At 36.9% G+C, this 24,272-nt stretch overlaps 1 protein-coding gene across 8 annotated transcripts in view; it reads right to left on the bottom strand.

Annotated features, from left to right (window-relative positions):
- Window positions 1-24,272, bottom strand: part of obe (activating signal cointegrator 1 complex subunit obelus) — a 376,654-nt gene that overhangs the window by 258,943 nt on the left and 93,439 nt on the right. For all 8 annotated transcript variants that reach the window (XR_011899335.1, XR_011899334.1, XR_011899333.1 and 5 more), the window contains one exon: window positions 19,968-20,160. Coding sequence is in view for 5 of the 8 variants with exons in the window: in XM_072297278.1 (XP_072153379.1) it covers window positions 19,968-20,160 (193 nt within the window). In the remaining 3 variants the exon portion in view is untranslated. The remainder of the gene's footprint in view (window positions 1-19,967; window positions 20,161-24,272) is intronic.

The raw sequence follows: 24,272 nt of genomic DNA, 5'->3' as shown, positions 1-24,272 counted from the left end.
TGTCAGCTGAACCTTCTCCAGATCTTCCTTTACATGCCTCCATATCTTCCAGGGCTCTTCTCTTCTAGATAATCCTGAAAATGAACCCCATGCTCAACCTAATCTCTCACCCTCTCTTGACTCATCCTCAGAGGGCTCTGCTAGCACGTCCTCTAGTGATTGGGATGAAAATTCTGACTTTCATATTTCATCTTAGGAAGTTCTATTTCTGATGATGGCATTATACCGTGGGATCAAGATGCAGATGATGAGGATGATGTTATTGCCGTTGAGCGAACAGTTAGCGATTGGGCTATTGCGTACAATGTACCAAATTCAGCCACTTCTGATTTGTTGAGGAGACTCCGAGAGACCCATCCTTCTTGTTTTGCCTCATTACACATTGATGCCCGCACAATTTTAGGCACACCTGCAGAGAAAGTCCCTTTGGTCAATATTCCACCTGGTCAATATTTTCATGTCGGTATTAGAAAGCATTTACCTTACATTCTATCATTGTTACCCATCACTGTCTTGGTGCTTTTTATGGCCTTTAACATTGATGGATTTCCGCTCAAGGAGAGTGTCTTTTCCGAAACCTGGCCGATATCTGTGTGCTTCCCCACTTTTCCTGAGTTACGGAATTTAGTTTCCCCAATTGGCATCTTTGCTGGTTGCGAAAAACCAGAAGATGTGAATGCCTTCTTAAGAAGTTTAGTTGACGAGTTGAAGGATTTGGTTGAGAATGGATTTCAGTACGGAGATCGGTTAATATCCATTAAAGTTCTTGGATTTTGCGGTGACACTCCTGCTAGAAGTTTTGCCTTTGGGACTGCAGGGCATGGTGGATTTTTTTGTTGTCCTTGGTGTGAAGTTGAAGGTGTTAAATTTTTGCAAAGAAGGATATACGTTGAGGTTGATTGCGCTCCGCGAACTGATGCTGACTTTCGGAGCAGAAAAGACCCTAACTATCGGCCGCCTGAAAAATCAACCATTCTTGAAGAAATTCCGGGATTTGATTTTGTTACATCACTAATTCTCGATCCAATGCACCTTTTATTTCAAGGGGTGATGAAAAGGCTTCTTTCAGAATGGTTGAACGGTAAAATACCGTAAAAATTATCTGTTGCTCATCGCCAGGCATTTTTGAAGGACATTCAGGATGTAAAGGCCCACATTCCATCATTCTTTACCCAAAAGCTGGAAACAATTAAAATAAGTAAAAAGAAAGATAAGATTTCTCTTAAATGGAAAGCGAAAGAATTTAGACTCTTCCTTCTGTATGTAGGTCCAGTTGTACTAAAAAAATACTTGACTCAAGATAAATACAACCATTTTTTACATTATGAGAGAATCATTAAGCGCATTTCTCTGTGAGACATTGTTTGCCTATGCTTTCATGTGTCACAAGGTTCATCTCACCATGCATTTGCTATCGCGGCAGTAAACTGAGGCAATATTTCTGTATTCATGGATTAAATCCATCAATCGAGTTCTGATTTTGGCTCATATATCCGTAACGGGTCCTCCAGAGCAATTTTCCACCTTGTACGATGGTTATTATTTCTTTATTTCTATTTGTAAAATTTGAGGTGGGATAATGGCGGCTTCTCAAGAGCACCGAGGTAGGCGATCTTTTGCACCAACGAACAGAAAACTGATGGCGAAAAATAACCAATCAGAACCTCCCAAAAAAAAGAATTTGCCTAAAAACGGAACTTCGTGGTTCTGCGCAGATTTACCAGTCAGACACGACATCTCAAGGTGGAAAAAAACTCGCTGAAAGCGAATTTTAGCAATCAACACAACTTGACGTAGAGACATGATTGGCTAAAAAATACAACGGTTTTTGATACATCGGAAAATCAACCAAAAATCGGAGACTGGGCGAAACGCTCAAGGTCGCAGAGGTATAGGGAATCCCATAGCAAGCAACGGAACGATTCTAATATCATGGGGAACTCCGTTCCCATGACATAACTGTTGCATTCACCAATATTCACCAATCGATTTTCTCAAACTCTCGACTCATTTAATTTTTTTCTCTCATTTAATTAGTTTACAGTATAGTGAAAGATGTGGGTTATTGTCAAGAAAACTGATTATGGTGAAGTAGATTATCTACCAAAGAGTTGGCTGCTGGAAAGCGGAAAAGAGGCAAAATATCCCCTGTTGAATCCCTCAGACATACATGGTCTGTCCGGAAAGTATCAGGACTTTTTGATTATCTCGGAATGTAATGCAGATAATGTGCTGAAACTTGGGTTGGACTTTGCCCATGTCCTCTCCAATGCAGCAACACAATCGGGCTTTCACACCTTTAACCAGTCGATTGCAAACAACTGATCAAAGTGTGTGTGTCAAGTGCTGTCGTCGCGTTTTTTTTTTTTTTCGTGAGATGACGGAGCGTGAAGATCCGAGAATTTGTATTAAATTTTGCTTCAATCTAGAAAAAACTGCCAAGGAGACCATGGAAATGATTCGGAAAGCTTTCGGCAGTGATTCTATGAGCAAGACCAATATTTATGAGTGGTATAATCGCTTTAAATCGGGTCGTGAAACAGTCGCTAGTGATCCGCGGTACGGGAGACCTTCGTCGACGAATTCTCCCGATAACGTGGAAAAAGTTCGGGAAGCTATTGCCCAAGACAGTCGGTTAACCGTGCGGGAACTGGAAGAGCAGCTAAATATCCCGAAGACCATCGTTGCGGAAATTTTAACTGAAAAATTCGGGCTCCGGTGACTGGATGCTCCAACATGACAACACTACGACTCATTCCTCCTGTCTTGTGCAACAGTTTTTGGCAAAGCACGGTATTCCTCTGGTTCCACATCATCCATACAGTCCAGACTTAGCTCCTTGCGACTTCTGGCTGTTCCCAAAGCTGAAATCTCCAATGAAAGGGACTCGATTTGACTCCATCAATGACATCAAAGAGAATACGACGAGAGCGCTGAAGAATACCCCAAAGGAGTGCTTTTTGGACTGTTTTGAAAAGCTCAAAAATCGCTGGAACAAGTGCATTGTGTCTTACGGAGAGTACTTCGAAGGAGATTAAAGCCACAATGTCATTGGTATGCTCGATTTCTCAAGTCTAAAAAGTCCTGACACTTTCCGGACAGACCACGTTAAACAGCTGTGTGATAGCAACCACAATCTTCGAAAGATTGCATATGAAATCATCCAAGTTTCTCGCTATGATAACAAGGAATACGGTAAGGTAGAACTAACATTCATAATTTTTAGTTATTGTTTACTTTTGTAACTGATGGATTTATTTAGTTCAAGAATATTTGTCTCCCTTGAAAATATCTAAGTGTATGACTCATCCAATAGGAGCTCAAGTATGCAATAGGATGTCGATATAAATATGTACGAATCAGTGTGAGGATGGGAGTGATTTTTCATGTGCATAGCGGAAGTAGTTTGAACAATTATTTCTCATGAACCATGATTTAAGACCCTTATTTTGACTTGAATGCTTCTTCTGTTTTTTCTTCATGAAATCGTCAATTTTTTCTCATTAATTTATCCTCTCTCACAATTTCATTTGTTACATTACAGATACGTGGGAGTCTGCTTATGATAATTGCATCAGATTTGCAAGGGGCAGGCGCTCAAAATCTTCTTCAGAGAGAGAAGTAAAAGGAAGAGGCAAAAGGGATAAAAGGAAGAAGCGTTTAACGTCCTCAGAAGAAAGCGCCTCATCTGAAGAAGATGTCTTTCCCGAAGAAGGCGAAACCTCTAGTAGGACTGCTAAACTTGAGAAGCTGAAAAAAAATTGAAAGAAGCCGAACATTGTCCTGTACCGCCTGCTCCAGTTAGGTCATCCGCTGAACACAGTCGTAAACAATAGCCCGAAAACAACAGTCGTCATTCCGTCAACACACAAAGCCCATCTTTCATGGCTGTATCATCAGGCAGCCCTGTCAACCTCAACTCTCCAAGAACATCCAAAAACCAAGGAGAGAATTCAAAATGCTCGCCTGAAAAAGCCCAAAATCCAAGCCCTACACCAGACTCAGTTAAAAACAACTGTTCAACAAGAAACCCAAACCTCCATCCTCCTCCATCACAATAAAGAAAAGGAAGTGCAAACTGGGCAAGAAAATTAAACACCCATGTCCCTTCCGTCTTGATTCTGGGGAAATGGAGGCAATCATGCATACGCTTTGTGCATTAGGAGGTAAGTTCTTGCTAATCTATTAATTCATACCCCTGCAAACTTCAATTTGTCAGCTTCCTATGGTGTAGTGGTTGTAGCGCCAGCTCTATAATCAGGAGGTCCTAGATTCGATTTCCGGCCAGATGACCCGAGTTTAATGGTCTCAAACAATGGTTGCCTGAGGCTGGTTGTTCTAACTAAAGCGCAGGAGTATTCTTTGTGGAATATTTGTAGTAGTAAGAAAAGAAAAAGAAAAAAAATTTAGTTGGTGAAAATATTCTAATGTTGCAACTCTCCCTTGATCTTTGCGTAATCTTTTCAGTATTTTTTGACTTGATGAAGAAGAGCCAAAAGAATTTGATTTTTTGTTTCTCAACCGCTTTTATCTGAAGTCTTTGACCCGTCAAGTAGGATGTACAGCGACGTAGAAAATCTGGAAAAATTGTCCCGGAGAATTTTTTTGTATGTTCAGTATCAGAGAAACAATAGATATCTTGAATAGCAGGAAATTTTAATTTGCGTAAATGGCTTTCATGTCTGGAACATCTAAAAGCATTGATAAGTGTCCCATAAAGAGAGACCTGAATTTTGGCACATCAATTTTCCTAATTATATCTTCCATTTTGTGCGTGGGAAGTGTTAGGGAAGTTGCTAGACACTCTGATTTCTGAACTCAGCGTTTTTGCTTTGTTCCATGATGTAGATGATTGACTGAAAGCGTAAGCTTTGATTCTTTTCAACAAAATTTAAACTCTCATGTTTTGGTTGTTTCAGGGGATGTCCAAGAATTGAAATTCAGACTCAAAACCCTGAAAAAGAGTTCAGCGCGGCAGAGTGAGATGGAGGAGGTACAGCAAGTAGAGATTCTGCTGAATTAGAACAAAAGTTCAAGTTTCCAATCGAATCGCAAGAGGTTCTTGACGAATTCGAGAAAACAATTCGAAGTGACCAAGATATTTTCAAAACTCTGGTAAGTTAACGATCAGTCACTCTAAAGACAATGCAAAAAGAGGGAATTATTAAGTTTGTTTCAGAGGATTTTTGTATTAGCACTTCCTGATTTTTAAGAGACTCTGACTTCAATTAAAAAAAGTAACGAAAATGGGAAATATAGCCAAGTTAGAGTTGGAAAAGTCATCATTCTTATTCAAATGCATCAAATTTTTAAGGAGTGTGCGGTTAAGAAGCAAAGACATAAACAAAATCAGCTGAGATGAATCTGCATTTACTGTGGTACCTTGAATTCTTTCTTCATCTCAGGAAAGAGGAGCTCAGAAAAATTAATGGGCTCTCAAAGTCTTGGATAAAAGAAGTCACTCTCATTTAAAATGTAACTCATTGTTTTTTTTTTTTTTTTTTTTTTTTTTTTTTTTTTTTTTTTTTTTTTTGCAGGTGAAAGCTTACACTTGGCTACATCGAAATGACTCTTGTGTTGCTAATACTGCCCGAGGAATCGCAAAAGCAGTTGTGGCTGAAAGTTTGCTGTCTACTTTCTCTCTCCAAGGCGGGCGAGCCAAAAATAAACCCCACAAACGGCCTTTCAATGCATTGGCACTCTACTCTTTGATCATCCGTAAGTGGCTTCTTCTCCTTCATCAGACTTTTTTTTTCTTCCTTTTCTTTTTTTTGGCTCTGCCAAAAATATCTAAATTCATACAAATTATTAAAGGAAAGTTGGAGATATTGCAATAAAGAATTTTTTGGGGTCAAAGAAATGACTTGTGAATACATGGTTCCTCATCAAAATTTCACCAGAAAAACGATTTGAGCATGGTAAACGAGATAAAAAAATGCTGGCTAGCAATATCCCTTGTACAGGGTGTCCCAAAAGTCCGTACCCCCCCCCCCCCCCCTCGTAACTTTTGAACGGTTAGAGATAGAAAAACGAAACTTTGGGAATGTTTCTATCTTAAAGGGGACCATCTTCTAGGGGGGTCAAAATGTTTGTCCCCCCCCTCAGGGGGGGGCGCGGGGGCCCCAAACTTTTTTTTTTCAAATGGTAACCCCTATCTTGTGATACATCATTAGAAAAAGCATAAAAAACTACGGATTTTGGCGCAAACCGCAAATCAATATCTTAATTTTTGACCGACTTATGATAGGTCAAAGGTCAAATTTGACCTATTTTCAAAAAATCATATCTCCGGTTAAAATTATCGTAATAAAAAAAATAAAACGGGAAAATTTACCAAATTGTAAGCACTTTCAAGTAAAAATCACAGAAATTACTTCAAACTAATTTTAAGGGGGGTTTCGGACCCCCAAATACGTCATTTTAAAGGTCATACGATATTCTCGCGAAATGAGCCAATTTCCCCTTACTTTTCCTCAACATTATTTTAGTAAGCTCAAAATTAGTTCAACATTGCGTTTTCAAGTCCCCAAATTTCGGGCAAAGTTCATAAAACGAAATTTAAGGTGATTCAATTTGACAATTTAAATTTCATTTTTTTTACAACTTTGGTCTAATACACATGGCCACACACTTTGGTCTATAACACATGGTCTAATATCAAGCTCATTCATCCGTTTTGATTTTGTTATACACTCACTTTTAAAACTACATCACTGGCAGCCCTCTTATCCAATTATCAAGACTTATACTTCAAAGCAAATAATACTTTCACTCTCGTTTGATTATCCTGTAACAGGAAATGAGCTCTGATTTTCAGTTTTTAATCTCGACAGTTAACAACAGTCGGTTACTGTCATGTATGAAATGTATAATTGTCAACAAATTATTTATGTTTCCTTGCTCAAGTTCTTATCTTAGTTGTTGCCTAAAGGGACCGCTTCATGGTGCTGCAGTTTTAAATTGAGTACATGAATTAAATTCAATGCTTATGTAGAGGAATGCTTTTATCTCTAACATGCTGATGTTTGGATCTTGATGTTTCATTTGTTTTTGATACCTGTTATGTGAACATAAGTCTGACATAATTGTAAATTACATTTATTTCATTTTGAGTGCTAATGGTTACCATTGCCTTAGTAGGACAATAATTGTTCTTCCCTTGTAACAAAATGTAAGATGTTCATTTATTTGGTATTAGTATTCGGCAAAATTGAAAATTTGATCTTTCTTTTTTTGTTTTTTTTTCGGTAAATAATTTTAATTATTTATTTAGTTTCTTCTTCATGTTAGTCATTGGGAATGTTCAAAATTAGATTTTTTTCTCTCTTATGTTTGGTAAATGATCTCATTCATTTATTTGTTTTTTTTTAATTTATAATTTCGTTCTTTTATAAAAGTATTTAATTACATATTCTCTTTTGAATTTTACTATTGCCATACTCTCATATCTCAGAAAATAATTTCTGCTATTCAAATCAGAAAACTCATGTAAATGAAGTTGATCTACTTGTTATGAGAGTTCAGTTTTGTTCTTAGTTTGATAATTGGTTTATTTAAGTTCATATTTGATAATTCAGGGTTTTCATTAAATCTTATATTCCTAATAAGAGCAGAAAAAACAACAAAATACTTTTAGAATTATATCTTTCAAGTTTGAAATGATTTCAAAAGAAATTTAATGCTTTAAAATATTACAAAGTTGAAAGAATTCTTGACAAACTGCATATCTTTTAATATTTTTTCTATAATTTTTTTATTCTTTGTTTGGATCAAAGTTAGGAAGAAATTCTAAACGTAAATTTCTTTCCATCTGCAAAACTATGTGAAAACTCGAAATTTCTCATTAATTTCGGCAACTTTGCAAAGATTTTAATTTCTTCCATATTTTGCTATCTCACGAAAATTCAAATTTTTTGATACTTCTCGCAACGCTGCATTAAGTATGATCTTTTTTAAATTCATTTGGCAACGTTGCTTATGTAATTTTCATTTTAGATTGTTAGCAACGCTTTAAAAATTAGAATTTACAGTTCAACTTGTCAACGTATCAGAAAATCTGATTTTCGGATAATTTTGGCAACTCCCTGTAAACAACCTGGATTTTCGATCATTTTGGCATAAATTCGAATTTCCTGTCGATTCCGGCGAGATCGGATTTTCGAATGGATTCTGCAACGTTGTAAAAATTAGGGTAGACTGATAAATTCCTCAATTTTCCTAAAACTATTTGGCACCGCCACAAATAGCAATGACATTGCTATTAAGTATAGATTTTTTTTATCGATCTGACCTGACGAAATCGGGAAAAATCGTCCAAATGTTGACTGAGAATTGCTACTTTATAGCTATACTATTGCAATATTTTTTACAACTTTATACCTATAAATTGATACATTATATCAATTTTTACGTTGAAAAATGCTACTTGGGGAGGCCGTCACTGTCGGTCAAATTCATCAAACTACCAAAATTCCTATTCTGTTTTTCAACACTGTAACAATCAATCTGGTGGTTCGCTTAGCCACTGCAATTCTTGTCATGGACGAAGCTACAACAGCAATAGGCGTGGATACAACAATCGAGGACGCAGCCGGAATGGGAGTGGCCAAAACAGGGGTCACTATCGCTATCAGGGTTACCGCTGCAATCGAGGTCAAAACTATCAACGAGGAAACCAAAAGAATGGATATGTCAATCATGTTTCAACTGGTCAAAATGACTCATACCACAACTTCAATGAAGGTAATGATCCAATCAGTGCTGCAAAATGACTGAGTGCCGGAAGGAGTGCATCTTTTGTCGGTGGGAGATGGTCGTCAAACTTATGTTTTTTGGTGAATGACCACCAACATGCTTCACCGATGTCGTTGATTCCAGTTTTTGGCACATACACGTAACAAATAAATTTTTCAAGTAATGAAATCTTCTTATCAGATAAATGCTAGCTACTGTCCATTCCGGTCAAAGCCTCTAAAATGTCATTGTCAGCCTTTTGGAAAGCTTGCCACCATGAAACTTTCCCTTTGTTAGCAAAATAACCAGTGTGGTCACAGCCTGATAAAGCATGAAGCGCGGGTAGAGCAGCAGCAGCTTTAAGAGGCCCCATTTCATCAAAGATGGGTTTTAAGCTTACAAATCTCTTCATGCCTATACCTGAAAATATTCCTGAGTCTGGAGGCAAAGAAGGGTACCGTCTACGAGCCAGTATCAAAACATCAGTGTCTGGTGAAAAAATGTGTAAGGTTGTGGCCCTACCTTCCGTGGCCACATGTAAGCCATGTAAGATAATTTTTGTATCTGCCTCTTCTTGATTGCTGTCCAAATCTGATACATTTGTATTCACAGCTTGGGCTTCGCCTCGCCAGCTGACTACGTAATTCTTTTTGTTCTCGGATCCATCACTACAGAGATACTTTGCAAAACAATCCGTTAACTCGTCTTTTGTTTTTTCGTGTGAAAGTAATTTTTTCATAGTTGTATTACAGATATTTGTAGTGGGGAGTGTTTGGTACTGACTTCTGCCTGCACTACTCTGCCAAAAATTTCTGATTGCAGTCTTCAGAGAGCCTTCTTTATATGTATCAAATACCATATGGTTCTCATCATAAGTTTTATATTTTTCGCTGATAATTCTGCAAAAATAAACGCCTAATTCGTGGCATGTTTTTATAAAACCTGGCTTAGAAATCGTGTGGAGCAGAGCCATACCATCGACGATTGCAAATTTCATGGAGGTAGAATCGCCCGGGTTTATGTCGAGCAAATCACCATTTGAGTCGGTTGACGATACTGGTAGAGATTCTTGCTCCTCGGCTACCTTATATTTTGCCAAACAGTGATACATACTGCCGTTTGAAGTGAAAATTGATCTTGGAACTGCAGATAATTCATATTTCGATATGCATGTTTTCATGTCAACATCAGCTCTTGATCTGCACGCCACTAAAAGTCTAGTCAGAAGTGCAGTATCTGCCTAAATTTCTGTGGTTTTTCCCTTTACATCAATTTTTACTTTTTTATTGGCAGATTGGCATGTGTTGAGCTTTACTTTTTGCATAGGTGACCAAAACGGCACAGAGCAAGTCTTGATGCGCTCTTGAGTAAAAGCAAGGAAGATTTTCTCACCAACAGTTTTTATTTGACCGACATCCTGTAATAGAATGGGGCCATATCACTTACGTTTTAGGGCCACATTCCATTATGCTTTCTAGCTCATTCGGGCCGAAAGCCATCGATTTCGCAACTGCGGGCTCAGGCGGGCATTTGGATGTTTAGAGTATCCATCTCGGAGCGCCGATTTATCTCGCAATCGCGTCTTTGACGTCATCGCTCGATCGGCTGCTGCGAGATGTATGCTCTCGAGATTCGCGGCGGATTCATTCGTATCTTCGAGGCAGCGAGTATAGGAGCATCTAGCCAGTGCATCTTGTGTATACCGTTGTATTTTGTATCGAGATATAGATCTGCTCTACCGTTTGACTACGAGCGTTGGGTTATTTCATCCCCCCCATTACAATCCTTTTCAATAACCGAGGTGAAAATTTGTTGTGAAGCAAAATGTATTAAGTTTGCATTGCGGCATGAAAATGGATTGGTTGTACTTTCAAAAGATTCTTTCAATGAAAGAACATTTTTATCTTGCCTATTTCTTGTCTTGTTGGACATACTGTAATGGTGGGACTCTTGGTAAATTTTTTTTGAGCAAATTTCTCCAGTTTCAATGCTACATTAGTTAACTCGAAGTCAGTCAAAAAGAATCGCAAATCAGGGCTTATCCGTTGGAATCAGTGATGACGTTAGCAGTTGTAATTAATTTTTAGAATGTGTAAAATTGAAATATTTCATAAATCCACACGCTTCACGCTTTTTAGCCACAATTCTTAAAACTAAAATGTTGGAAATTGTAAAAGAAGGTTACTTTAACCTTCATTTATGAATTCTACAACCCAATAAACCTGTAAATGGATACGTATCTTGCTATTCTACGGTCAAGGCTGACTGTATGGTCCTGCAAGGGATAATTTCAGCGCCCATCTTGGACTTTGGACTTCCCAAGGGGACAAGGTGAATTTTGAATTCAAGATTTGGATTCTACGACCAGAAATTTATGGGGTTCGATACGTCACATGATATGAGAAGCTATTGTAATATTTTTGGTTCAAAAATTTCAGCAATTTTGGCCGCCATCTTGGAATTTGAGGCCTTAAATGAATCGCAAAGGATTTTTTAACATCACTTTTCGATTTTGCGGCCCAAAAAATGGTATGAAAGATACCTCACATGCCATATAAGAGCACACGTGCCCGTTTGACATTCAGGAAGAGAAATTTGGCCGCCATCTTGGATTTAAGGGTCTTTAAGAAGTCGGAGTACATTTTTAAGCACATATTTGAACTTTTCGACCAAAAATACACAGGAGTCGACATATGTGTCGATCATTACCAGTGATGTATTGGCCATTAGCTGTTCTTACGGCAAATTTTGTTCGCGACCGAACACACATCAATCGACAATTAGGTATCTTTCTGTATCCAGTATTTTTCAATAAGGTCCCCTATCTTTCTCGTTTACAAATTTATGGCGCAAAGGTTTTTGCTGCAGTTCCAGAAGATCTAAGGAAAAATAAATTCTCTCCTAAAGCTTTCAAAGGAAAATTAGTCGTTTTTGAAGAACATTGTTACTGGATTTTGGTTAATGGTCAAGTTATTCTTAGCAGAGATGTTCGATTCATAAATGAAAATGTACCTAATATTAAGTTAACAGATGAAAAACTGAATATAAAACCAACCCTAGATACCAACAAAAACAAATTTGTATCAATTTCTATTGAAAATTCAAGCGAAAATCCCAAAGAACCAGAAAATGTAATCTCTCCCCTTCATCATCCTAATGCTAATTTGTACGATAACGAATTCGATCATTTTCAAGATGCTCTAGATGATAGGGCATTAGAGGAACCTCAAACTACCCCAAGATTATCTGGAAATCAAGATGTTAGGAATAATCTACTTCGAGACTATAAGACAAGTAAAAGATCTGAGCTACCGCAGAGAAATAGGGTTTTACCAAAAAAGCTACTGAATTATGTTTTATTCATTAATTGTGTTAAAATAAATGTACTTACCTACCAACTATGGAGAAGCTATAAATAGTGAATTATCGTCTGAATGGAAATGCGCAATGGATAGAGAATTGGAAAGTCATTAGATTAACCAAACGTGGCAAATTGTTGAAAAACCAAATAATGCAAAAATTGTTTAGGTAAAATGGATTTTACCCGTGAAAAGTCAAAATAAATTTGAAGATAGGATAGTTGCCAAGAGATTCCAGCAAAATGTTCTTGATAATGAGGAAATATATTCTCCAGTAGCTAAAAGTGTATCTCTCAAAATGTTACTCTCCCTTGCAGCAGTGAAGAGTTTAAATGTTCATCAAATGAAAGTAGAAACTGCATTTCTCCATGGACGCATAAAAAAACGTTTTTATATATACTATATAAACATATTATATATACTATTTATCTCGATTTCAAAATTGTTGTGATGAAACTCATTTTCACTATGCCCTCAAAATATTAAAATATCTGTACAAGAATAAGGACTTAAATTAAATTTTTAATTGTAACGACTCCAATTTTAGCCACAGTCTTTCATGCTATGTAGGTTCTGACTGGACCGGAGATGTCACAGATGGGAAATCTACCTCAGGATATACCATTCAATTTTTAGGTAATCCAATACATTGGAAAAGCAGAAAACAAAAGTGCACTACAAAATCATCAACAAAAGCGGAGTATGTCGCCCTGCCTGATGCTGTCTCAAAAACCATTTCTTAAAAAGGACTTTTCAATGACGTAAATATTAAAAATCAATCCATTCCTATTTTCGAATAGTCCAGTCATTCTAGCCAAAAAAGGACCTAACCTCGGACAAATTAGCACAAACTTCTTTTGTGTTTTAAAGCGCTCCAAAACATGTCTAGAGCCCCCCCAAAAAAGTTTACCATTAGCCCCCCTCGGGAACACAGTCAAAATTGCTTATAACAAAATGGCGGCCGTCTGAAATTACGTATAAATTGATTCTTGACTTTGTTAGCGTTTTCCCTATTTTGCGTAATTCTAGTGCATCCAGTGAAAAAAATCGATCTTGTCGTTTCTTTAGAGGATGAAATTTTGCTTACAAATATATATTAGTTTTTTTAATTTTGACTTGTTGGTGCCGAGCTACGAGGTCCGACACCGAAAAAAAAAGGCTAGAATTTTCTTAAAATTTCAAGTTTGGTTTGTAACTTTTAAAATACAGCTTCGGCAGAATTTTTTCTCTCAAAACTGTTGGCACCAATGGAAAGAGCATGAAATTTTCTTTTCAAAACACATATTACATCGAAAAACTGAAGGTATAAGACCTTTATAGGGCCTTTATGGAATGGTGTCAAATTTAACATTTTTTACTTTGTGTGAATTTTGGCTTGAATTTCGATTGGTGTGACCCCTTTTCACGAATATTCGACTATTTTTGAAATAAGTTTTGTTATAAATTTAGTCATGGTACATAGTAAGGGGAGAAGCACCTTAGAGGGATGGTCGAACGGGGGGGGGGGGGGGGGGGGGAGCGGGCATACCTGATCCGTTTACTGTTTGGCCTATCGCAGCTAAAGCTTCTAAGAAAAAAATTGAATAACACCTAGTTGTCGGCAGATTTTCATGAAATTTGGTGTACCCCGGTACATCGATCTAGGAAATTCGAATTTGACGTTACTTTCAGTCTGAATCAAAATTCAAGATGGTGGAAAAAAGATGGCGGCAATAATTTGTTAGATACCTGTTTGTCGACTGATTTGCATGAAACTTGCTATAACCCTGTATTTAGCCCTAGAGAATTTGAATTTGATGTCGAATTTAACCGGAATTGAAATCAAAGGTGGTGAGGAGAAGGTGGTGGCCATAATTTTTTAAAATTAAAGATGGCGGGTACAATTTGAAAACTACCTATTTATCGGCAGATTTTCATGAAACTCGGTGTACCCTGGTATTTGGATCTGGCAAATTCGAATTTGACGTTACTTTCAGTCTGAATCAAAATTCAAGATAGTGGAAAAAAGATGGCGGCCTTAATTTTTAAAATATCTGTTTATCGGCTGATTTTCATGACATTGAATATTACCTAGTATTTTGACCAAAGTTTGACGGTTTTGGTTTGAAAACTTGTAATATAAGGTAATAAGACAGGGTAAAAAAGTAATTGAGGGGCTCGGAGGACAAGGCACATAAGTGCAGATTTCGAAAAAAATGACACAATAGTGGTTCCAACTAATTCTAGGTTTAAAATAAAGCCTGTGAAAAATTCACCGGAAGCTTCCAATGCTTAAGCATCAAAATGTGAGTTTGAACTCTCTTTCTGCCATGAGGCTTTGTATAATAGTTAGCAACTTTAAACATGTTTTTCTCGAAATAGCTCTCGAAATGCACTTATGCACCTCATCCTCCAAGCTGTTTAATTCAGAGTATAAGTGTTAAAACGTAATTTTTTCGGTATCGTCGAATATTTAATTGACACAGATTGAGAAATACAAAGCCGAGTAATGAAATGAAATATGTACTAATTTTATACTCGGTCTATTGAAAGCTAAATAATATTAAAAAATGTGCGAAATGATGTCGCATATTCGGCTGACAAGATGCCGAGGGCAGTAAAATTTTAATGTTTATATTATTTTCCTTCTTATTTACTTAGATTTCACCATTTCACATGAGCCTGCAGTACGTCACGTAAAGCATAGGTGCATACCCCTCTCCCCTATTGACAACCCCGCCCCTCGCTGACATCTGTACTTTCGTTATAATCCTTGTTCGCGCTTACGCTAGAGTTGGCCGCCCAAAAGTTCCAAACCTTCAACGGTGTGTTGAATTAATCATAATAATTATTAGTTTTACTATTGATTCCTCCGACGCAAAAAGACCCGCTCCCCGAGCTGCCGCCATTACACAGCCCAATCCCTCACGTAAAGCGCTTCGCGGCGGTGGCTGTGCTCGCATTGTAACTTCCCTCATATGTGATATGTCCCATTCCGCAATATTTTTAAAAACCCTTAAATGTACAGATTTCGCAAAGCTCTGTCCTATTCGTTTATTTTTATGTGATTGTATGCATAAATATGATGAAATTTGTCTTCACTTTGTATGCGTGAAGTATCTGTTACTTCCGTACTGGCGGTCATAATATATCCATTTGCGCTCTTTGTAGAAAGCAGGGAGGAGGAGGTGGGTCAGTTTCCCCTCCTATTATTTATTTTATACTACGTTAATTAATTTTTGCGCTCCAGAAATTATTTAAATAACTTCTCAAGATTGATGGAATATTTGCTGTATTGATACGACCTTTTGAGGGATGGTGTTTTGCATAGAAATTCAACTTTCGGTAAATATTGCCATTTTTTACAATTTTAAATTAAGCCATGTCAAACCCAGAAATTATGGACATTTTTGAAACAAGGTACCCTATCTTATTGTAAATTTTATGTACTTTCACGTGGTTATAAAGGTTTTTTGATCAAACACTTTTAAAATGCTTAAAAATTAGGAAAATGGAGCTAAAAACGGACTTTCTTCAGAAAAGTGTCATTTTGGATCCCAGAAGAAATTATCCTACAGGCAAATATAATTACTTAAAAGGATGCTGAACATAAAAATTTAACGTACTTTTCAGTTACATCATTCACTTTAACTTTGAAGCTCATTTTAAAGCAATAAAATCTCAAAAATAACAAAAAAGTTATATTTCATCATTTTTTTCTTAACTTTTTTTAAACCAAAATTCAGTGCTAAGACTCCTCAAAAAGGTTTTAGGGCAAGTTTTAATAGCCCTAGGTTATGGGAAATTTCATGAACTTTTCATTTCGCACCTTGTTTTTTTTCTTAAACGCCCTTTAACACGTAAAAAATAAGAAAAACCGCGGGAAAATTTTTTCGGACAAATTGCAATTTTTTTCAACATTGCCTCCGCATTTTCACGAGAAACGCCAAAAATACAAATAAAGGTATATTTCTTACACAAAATTTTACTAGCTATTCGATGATTACCGTGGTTTGATTGAAAAAATTGTTTGCAGCCATGAAAAACCACAAAAACATGAAGCAAAGCCTTGTTATTGAACAATTTGTACATTTTTAACGGCTCAAAAATTGGCTTCTAAGTACACTTAAATACCTTCAAAAATTTATTCATTAACATTTTTTTAACTTTTATGTGCTATTACATTGGTACCATAAAATTTACTTCAATGAAAATGACTAAACTTGAAAATTTTGGGTATATGTTAAGAAAAAGGTTCTAAACAGAGCAGCCGGGTTTTCCAATAGACAATTTTAACGCCTAATCAAACTCTCTTTATAACATTCGAAACAGTAATTTCAGGTATGCAATTTTTTGGAAATTTTAGGCTCTAAACAATTATTACCATCGTTGAATCGTATCGTTAGTTTCCAGCTGTCAAAAAGCCGAAAATCGTTGAAATTCTGCAATTTATAGAGAAATCATTTTTTAGCGTAATTCCCTTAAATACGCTTTTCAGGTACATGTTGTAAAATTTAAAGGAAAACCAGTGTGTTATTTGTCTTGCAAATTTTATAATCTTTCAAAAAAGTATATATAAGTTGTACTTTTGTTGAAAAATAATTGATCGAAAGCGCTGGAAACGGAAAAAAACAGCTGAATTTGTTGTTAAATATTGACTTCATTCTTTTGAATGATTTGTCTCACAATGAGGTCATAAAAGATAAAAAGGTAAAATGAATGGGTATACTTATGTAAAATTTAGCGTACTTTTCAATGGTGTTGTTATTTTTAACCTTCAATTAATTATTTTGACCTAAAAATGGTCAAGAATGCGAAAAATCGTGAATTATCAGCAGATTTTGCCGGTTGTTGTTTTTAAATAGTAAAATTCGGAAAGAAAAAGAATAATAAAAGCCTAAGTTTTGCATATGATTCTTAATCAAAATTTTATGATCTTTAAATCTGATCACTTGCAATTTTTTGTTTAACGCGTTTTTTTTTAGTTATATATGAAAATCCGTATGCACGTCCTCTTTGAAAATCGCCGCAAGCCGCCATTTTGAAAAAATGCGATTTGACCACTTTCCCGGTGAAATTTTTTGGTGAACTTTTTTTTTTGTCTTATTGGGTACCTAGAGACCCTATATACCAAAGGAAAAGTTTGTGCTAATTTGTCCAAGGTAAAAAGCTAGAATGACTGGACTAGAAGATAATCTTGGAGCGATAATAATTGCCAATAAACGTCACATGTCAAAGAATTCCGAACACATGGAGATTCATAATCATTTTGTCCATGAAAATGTATGTAACAAAGTTGTAAATGTCATCAAAATTGATTAAGAAAAGATTGTCGCTGATATATTTACAAAATCCCTAGAATCTCACAAGTTCATGAAATTCCGAAAAGGTCTGAATCTTCACCGATAAATCGTGTATGAACACTGAAGTAGATTTTTAATTTGCACACTCGTTCAATAAATAAGTGATAAGTCTACAAATTTTAATGTATTCTCAAATTACCTTTCTGAATCACAATGATATTCGATTTTTCAAGTTTATTTTCAATAAATATTTTAGTTTTTGTAATGGCAAGGAAAGAAAAAAAAAAACTTAAAAAATCAAGGAGGAGACTAATTAATAACTCAAGTACCAATTTTATAATCAAATATGTTGTAGAATTAGATTCGGAAGAGAGCCACTTCTGAACCATATTCTATAATATTACAGTTACTTTTCGGAGTGCATGTTCGCCATAGCTCGGGAAATGTACATTGTACAGTCCTTATCAAGCAATCTGTTTGCATTTGGCCTTAAAAAATTGTTGGTAACAAATTTTAATATTGTGATCTAAGTATCACCTTCATTCAAAGATTTGAATCCATGTTAATTTTTTTTCCATAATAAATTTAAGGTGGTGTGTTGGATTGTCAATTCATTTTGAGCGCACTTAAGCAATCACCGTTTAATCAGTGATGGATTTCGTTGCTCCTATGTTCAACATCTTTCTCTGTAATTCTGTATAAGTAACAAATGACTGGTACTAAACTGGACTGACTTGGATACTATCAAATCTAATAAAAGGAATAAGTTTTAGAATCATTAATTCATCTTCACGTGCTTCAAGTATACCGAAACGTAAATTAACAGCGTTGAGGGATATCTGTAGAAAACTGATCAAGGATTTCCCCAATTTTGCAAACTTCACGATGGCGGTGTCCTGAGTATCAGACCATTTCCTTGTGGGTAATATGGGCAGTTCCGAATGTGTTCAGCACCTAATATCGAAAAAAAATTGGTTTGGTTCATAGGAAAGAACCTTTTTTGAGCTGTAAATGGAACACATGTATTTGTACAACAAATGTTTATTCAATCGAGGGTCGTCCAAAACGTAATTTTATCTATTCAATATCTCCTGCCCTAAGATAGATAGAAAAATTATGAAAGAAGCGATGGAAAGCCACTACTCTCAGCTAACGCGCTGTAGATTTTTAAATTTGAAACAATAGAACTCTAGAAAAGTGAAATTTTCTGAGCCCACCTCAACCCCGCATGGGTAAAAATTTCGAGGAGCGTCATCTGCAAGTGAGCCATTGTGTATACCGCATATGGCAAAAAAGTGACTTAGAGGCGGTTGAAAAACGTGTAAAACATAAATAAGGACATTTGTAAACTAGAAAATTGGAAGATTGATCGTGTTCAATTCGATTATTGGTGGGTTTGGACTGCAGTGCAGGGAAATGTTAAGCTATATTTGGTAAAATCGTAGAGTTGTAACGCTGAATCTAGTTTTGGTGTGTGAATTGAGCTACATTATACGTTCTCTTGCCAAGAAAGGTGACCCTGGCTTCTCAACTCCGAGTTCTTATACAGTAAAAAAGCTTTAGAAGCTGCTTATTTTTCGAAAAGATGCCTCTTGGACGAAATTTCTTTAAGAACAGACGGGACGATTCGAAAGCTCATGAACGATTCAGTTAGCAAGTGAGAGTTAACGTTGACAGTTCAGTAAAGTTTTGCTCGGATGCTATTGCTACTGAAGTAAACACTGTTAATCCTGCTATTTCCTGCTTGAGAAACGTCCTTACTTTACATGTTTTTCAACCGCCTCTAAGCCACTGTTTTGCGGATGACCCTCCTCGAAATTTTGGATCCGTGCGGGGAGAAGGTGGGTTCAGAAAATTCCACTTTCCTAGAGTTTTATTAAACCAAATGTAAAAATCTATAGCACGTTAGAAAGATGAGAGTAGTGGCTTTTTAAATATTTTCTGTATCTATCTTAGGGCAGGAGATATTGAATAGGTAAACTTACTTTCTGAAGGACCCTTGTAGATACATCCATTTCATTCATTCTTTTTAAGTCGTTAAGGGAATGGACCACTACACAAAGTACAGACGTAAGCATTCTGATGCATGTTACCCTATCAAAATTTCACACACAACACGATTTATGCGACGAAAATGCTTGAAATTATCTCTTAGTTAGTAGATTACTAAACGCTTTTAAATGCTCAAATTCGAACCACCCACTCACGAAAAAACAAAAATTTACTCAAGTCAAATCGCGTACTAAATGATACCTTATTAGTCTCTGTGGTATGAAAGTATGACAACCTCAATCTCAGATCTACGGCTCACATGTTGCTCATTTTTAATACTTTGCACATTACAGGGCACGGAGGAAACACTGATCAATTATGAAACCTGCAAAGACCGTTGTAAAGCGCAATTTAATTAAAGTAGACTAATGTTTGCCTTAATTATGAGCAGGATATTCAAAACTGCCGTGAGCCTTAGGTATAGCAGTTGATATCAGTAATTTTTGGTGTGCTAATAAGGTTCTACATACAATATTGATAAAGTAGCATGTATCACAATGCTATAATTTGCACCTTGTCTAGTGGTTCATCAAGAAAATACCTGTTCCTTTCCGGGTAACTACGTCCCACTTCTCAGGAGTTGTGACAAGCATTTGAGTTTTGCTAATTTCTGCTTTAGTCAGCTGCATATCTCCAGTTAATTCTTGAACGGTGATATTCAGACCTTTTAACTTCTTACTAAAATTAGCTGTCATTTCGGCCGCAAGAGCTTTCATCGGCGCAACATATACGATCTGATATGGAGAGAGAAAAAAAGTGTCATTAGGAGTGAGAAACTATACAAGGTCTGTCCAGAAAGTATCCGACCTTGTTGATTCTCTCACCATCAACGGTTAATCATAGGTTGGGGCTTGGGATTATCTTTGCAGGGACTCTCCTGAGTGTAGGTGCACAGCCGGATTATCACCTTGTTGAACCAGTCGTTGGTAATTTGTTGATTAGTGCGTGCTATTCTGCTGTGTTCGTTGCATTTCGTTTTTCCTAAAAAAAAGAAGTTAAGGAGAGTGGGGTGGGAAGGGTTTGTGAGGGAGATCATCACAGGGGACGTGTTTTGGGTCTACAGGCACGACCTTGAGATAAAAGTGCAATCGTCAGTTTGGATCACACCTGGAAGACCTCGCCTGTGGAAAGCTTGGAAGAGTCGCAGCACTGTGAGAACAGTGTTGACTGTCTTCTTCGATCATGAAGGTATCGTCCATCTTTAATACGCTCCTCAGTGCTCTACTATCAATAAAGAGAGCTACCGAGAAACTTTACGTAGCTTAAGGGGCCTTGGGGAGCGTATTAAAGATGGACGACACCTTCATGATGGAAAAAGACATTCAACATTGTCTTCACACTGCTGCAACTTATCCGAGCTTTCTACTAGCGAGGTCTCCCAGGCGCGATCCAAACTGACGGTTGCATTTTTGTCTTGGGGTCGTGCCCGTAGACCCAAGACGCGTCTCCTGTGATGATCTTCTCCACAAACTCTTCCCACCCCACTCTCCTTAACTTCCTCTTTTTTAGGAAAAACAAAATGCGACGAACACAGCAGAATAGCACGCACTAATCAGCAAATTACTAACAACTGAATCAACGTGTGACAATTTGGCTGTGCACCTACAGTCATAATCCAGTCAATCTGGCCCAAAAGAGGGATCTACTTCGCGAAAATCTGAGGAGAAAAAATTAAGACGGTTTCCTGTGTAATTTTGGTCGCTGAATCCGAATCTGATGTTTGCCAACAAAAATTTTGCCCGGAAATGGCCGCCATCTTGAAAAAATGGCGGAAAATTACATTTACGTTTTTTATTTTTTTTTTACGGAAAATCTCACTTATCTTGGGGTTTTTGACAAACTGAGTTATCTTCATTTTAAAAGCACGTAAAATTTTCTATCAAACTGTCTTTAGAATACAGTATATCGATACAACCATTCAGTTCTGGGGCTGCAATCTGTTTCAAATAAAACACTTTTCTCTTTATGAATTATTTAAGGGTCTGATTAATTTATTTGGAATTTAAAGTGAATTGCTCCATTAGTTTGAAGGGTTGATGATTTTAAAGCTTGATTTCCAATTTTGAATCTTGAAATCTTCGTGAATTTCATTTTGATAACAAAATCGAATGTTTCACTGATTAGGAACAAGGAGTGGACTTGGCTCATTTCTTCCTGGTAGACAATACTGTTTTTCATTAGTGCGTTAGTTATGGCCTGGTTTTGGTTCAATGAGCATGCTCAGTAATTTGTAATTCTTGCATTTTTGAAAACGAAAGAGTGCACATAGTTCACAGGAATTTTTCCCGATTTTTTTTTGGCAATATTAACCCACAATATTCGAGTTAAAGTTCCCTAATTTGAGCTCCCATTTAAATGCGCGTCACTCAGGTTACCCAGGTGCCTCAAAACCTACAATTAAAAGTTAAATCTTTAAATTAAAAATTAAAATCATCCCCCCAAATAAATGGGAAAAATTCCCCACACTTAGGAAAAAACAAAAAACTTTCACTAAAACCCAAGCCCTTGGAAAAATCCTATGCTCAAGCAATGATCTGCAATAAAATAATGACACATAGTGCGGTGGCTGATTACCAAAAAAGGGCAATAAGTGGCAAATCAAGATACAGTTTAGCGGCTTCCAGGGATCAAACAAGATGACATTTGAAGAGTTTTGAGTCGAAGATGGCGGCCATTCAAAATGGTGTCCAGGTGCTACTTTGAGCCGCTATGGATCGAGATCCACTGAACCGATTTGATTTCTCTTTTTTTTTGTTTAAAAGATAATTTAAAGGTAAATATAACAAAATTACAAAAGGACCCTACAACAAAACGGCCAAATCGGCCTAAACACAGAATCCTACAATTTTCTCAGGGATGAAAGAGGGTCTTCCCAGACACTCAAAACTGGTCTTATTTTTTGCCTAGCTCCCAGGGAAAAGGGGGGAGAAGGGGTCAAAGTTAAAACCTTTAAAGTAGCATAACTTCTCAACGGTACGTCGTAGAAAGATGATCTTGGTGTCAAAATTTCCAGGAAAATGAGAGCTATCAGAATATATGTATGAAATTAATACTATTTCAAAATTTAATCTACTTAAGGGGGAATTATACAACGTCCCCTTTTCGTAAACTTTCGTTTTTCGAGATTTTCGGTCAATCGGGTCGCACGGAGGATAACAAAAACAATCCTAAATGAAAGTAGAGCGTTTAAGGTTTAAAACAAGCCCAAGCTCATCTTGGAGAAACGATCAGAAGCGGAGTTATGTGTCTTCAAAGTTGACGCGGCGCGCGGGAACCTTGTATGTTCCAAGTCTTAAGGTCACCTGCGCCCCCCGAATTGCTCGCAAGTGGCGACTTTTTGTATTTTTTTCCTTCTGTAGGTTGTTTTCCAAGTGGATCATTCAATGAAGATGAGATATTCGGAATTCGTGAGTTTTATGGGAGGAGCGAGAGGGGGCTCAGGGTATTGACCATCATGTCCATCATATCTCATTAAAACTTAGCTGCAATGAAGATTCTGCTCTCAAAATTTAGAAAAAACCAAGGATCCTCAGTTCGAATTACGTAATTTATGCGGGTTTTCCAAGTTGACTAAATGTAGTTTACAGAAACAATCATGATTTAGCCCATAGGCCACTGGGTACGTGTTAAACGGTTGCCTAAACATAGGTCTGCAGGCGTATTTTAGCGAAAATTCATGATTTTCTATCACTCCGAGGCATTTTTGACACCGAGCGCATCGTCTAACTAAAACGAGCTTTTGATATGTTATTAAGGAGGCTTTAGGACACATTTTAATCATGGTTTGGTTTTAGTTAGATGATGCGCTTATAGTTAAAAAAAACTTTTTCAAAAATCGACGTTTAAGAGACATCCACAAAAATATTAGAGAATTACGTCGTTAGATTTTTTTGGCCACAATTAAAGTAAATCTCCTTGTAAAGGTTTAACAAGGCTTGATAACTGCCCTTGATGATATACGTAGCGTGCATCCAGTTGGAGGGACGTGTTTGCTATAATTTTTGCGGATGTCCCTTCAACGACGATTTTTGAAAAAGTTTTTTCTTACTATGAGCGCATCATTTAACTGAAACCAAACCAGGGTTAAAATGTGTCCTAAAGCCTCCTTAATGACATATCAAAAGCTCGATTTAGTTAGACGATGCGCTTTGTGTCAAAAAAGCCTCGGAGTGATAGAAAACCACCAATTTTCGCTAAAATACGCCTGCAGACCTATGTTTAGGCAACCGTTTAACATGTATCCAGTGGCCTATGGGCTAAATCATGATTGTTTCTGTAAACTACATTTAGTCAACTTGGAAAACCCGCATAAATTTCCAGATTCTAGGAGGGGGCCAAAAAAGGCCCTTATCGATGCCCCTCCTTTGAGCTGCACTCCAAATTGCTATCTCGACAATAACTGGGGCTTGTTTTGAAGCACAAGCCGTCTGCTTCTACGAGAAATTATTTCGCTTTAAAAAGTATGATCCGCAAAGCGCTGTAGCTTAGCTCAATTATTATGAAACTTTAAAATCAAGGGTACTCCAAAATTTGTCATCTATGGGTTATAACTTCAAAATGGTTCAGTTCTGCACATATCATACGTAATTCGAACTGAAGATCCTTGGTTTTTTCTAAATTTTGAGAGCAGAATCTTCATTGCAGCTAAGTTTTAATGAGATATGATGGACATGATGGTCAATACCCTTATAGCCCCCTCTCGCTCCTCCCATACAACTCACGAATTCCGAATATTTCATCTTCATTGAATAATCCACTTGGAAAACAACCTAAAGACGCAAAAAAATAAAAAAAGTCGCCACTTGCGAGCAATCCGGGGGGCGCAGGTGACCTAGAGACTTGGAAC

Source organism: Bemisia tabaci, chromosome 2 (genome assembly GCF_918797505.1).
Source record: "Bemisia tabaci chromosome 2, PGI_BMITA_v3".
NCBI classification, from domain to species: Eukaryota; Metazoa; Arthropoda; class Insecta; order Hemiptera; family Aleyrodidae; genus Bemisia; species Bemisia tabaci.
This window is presented reverse-complemented; position numbering and strand designations above follow the sequence as displayed.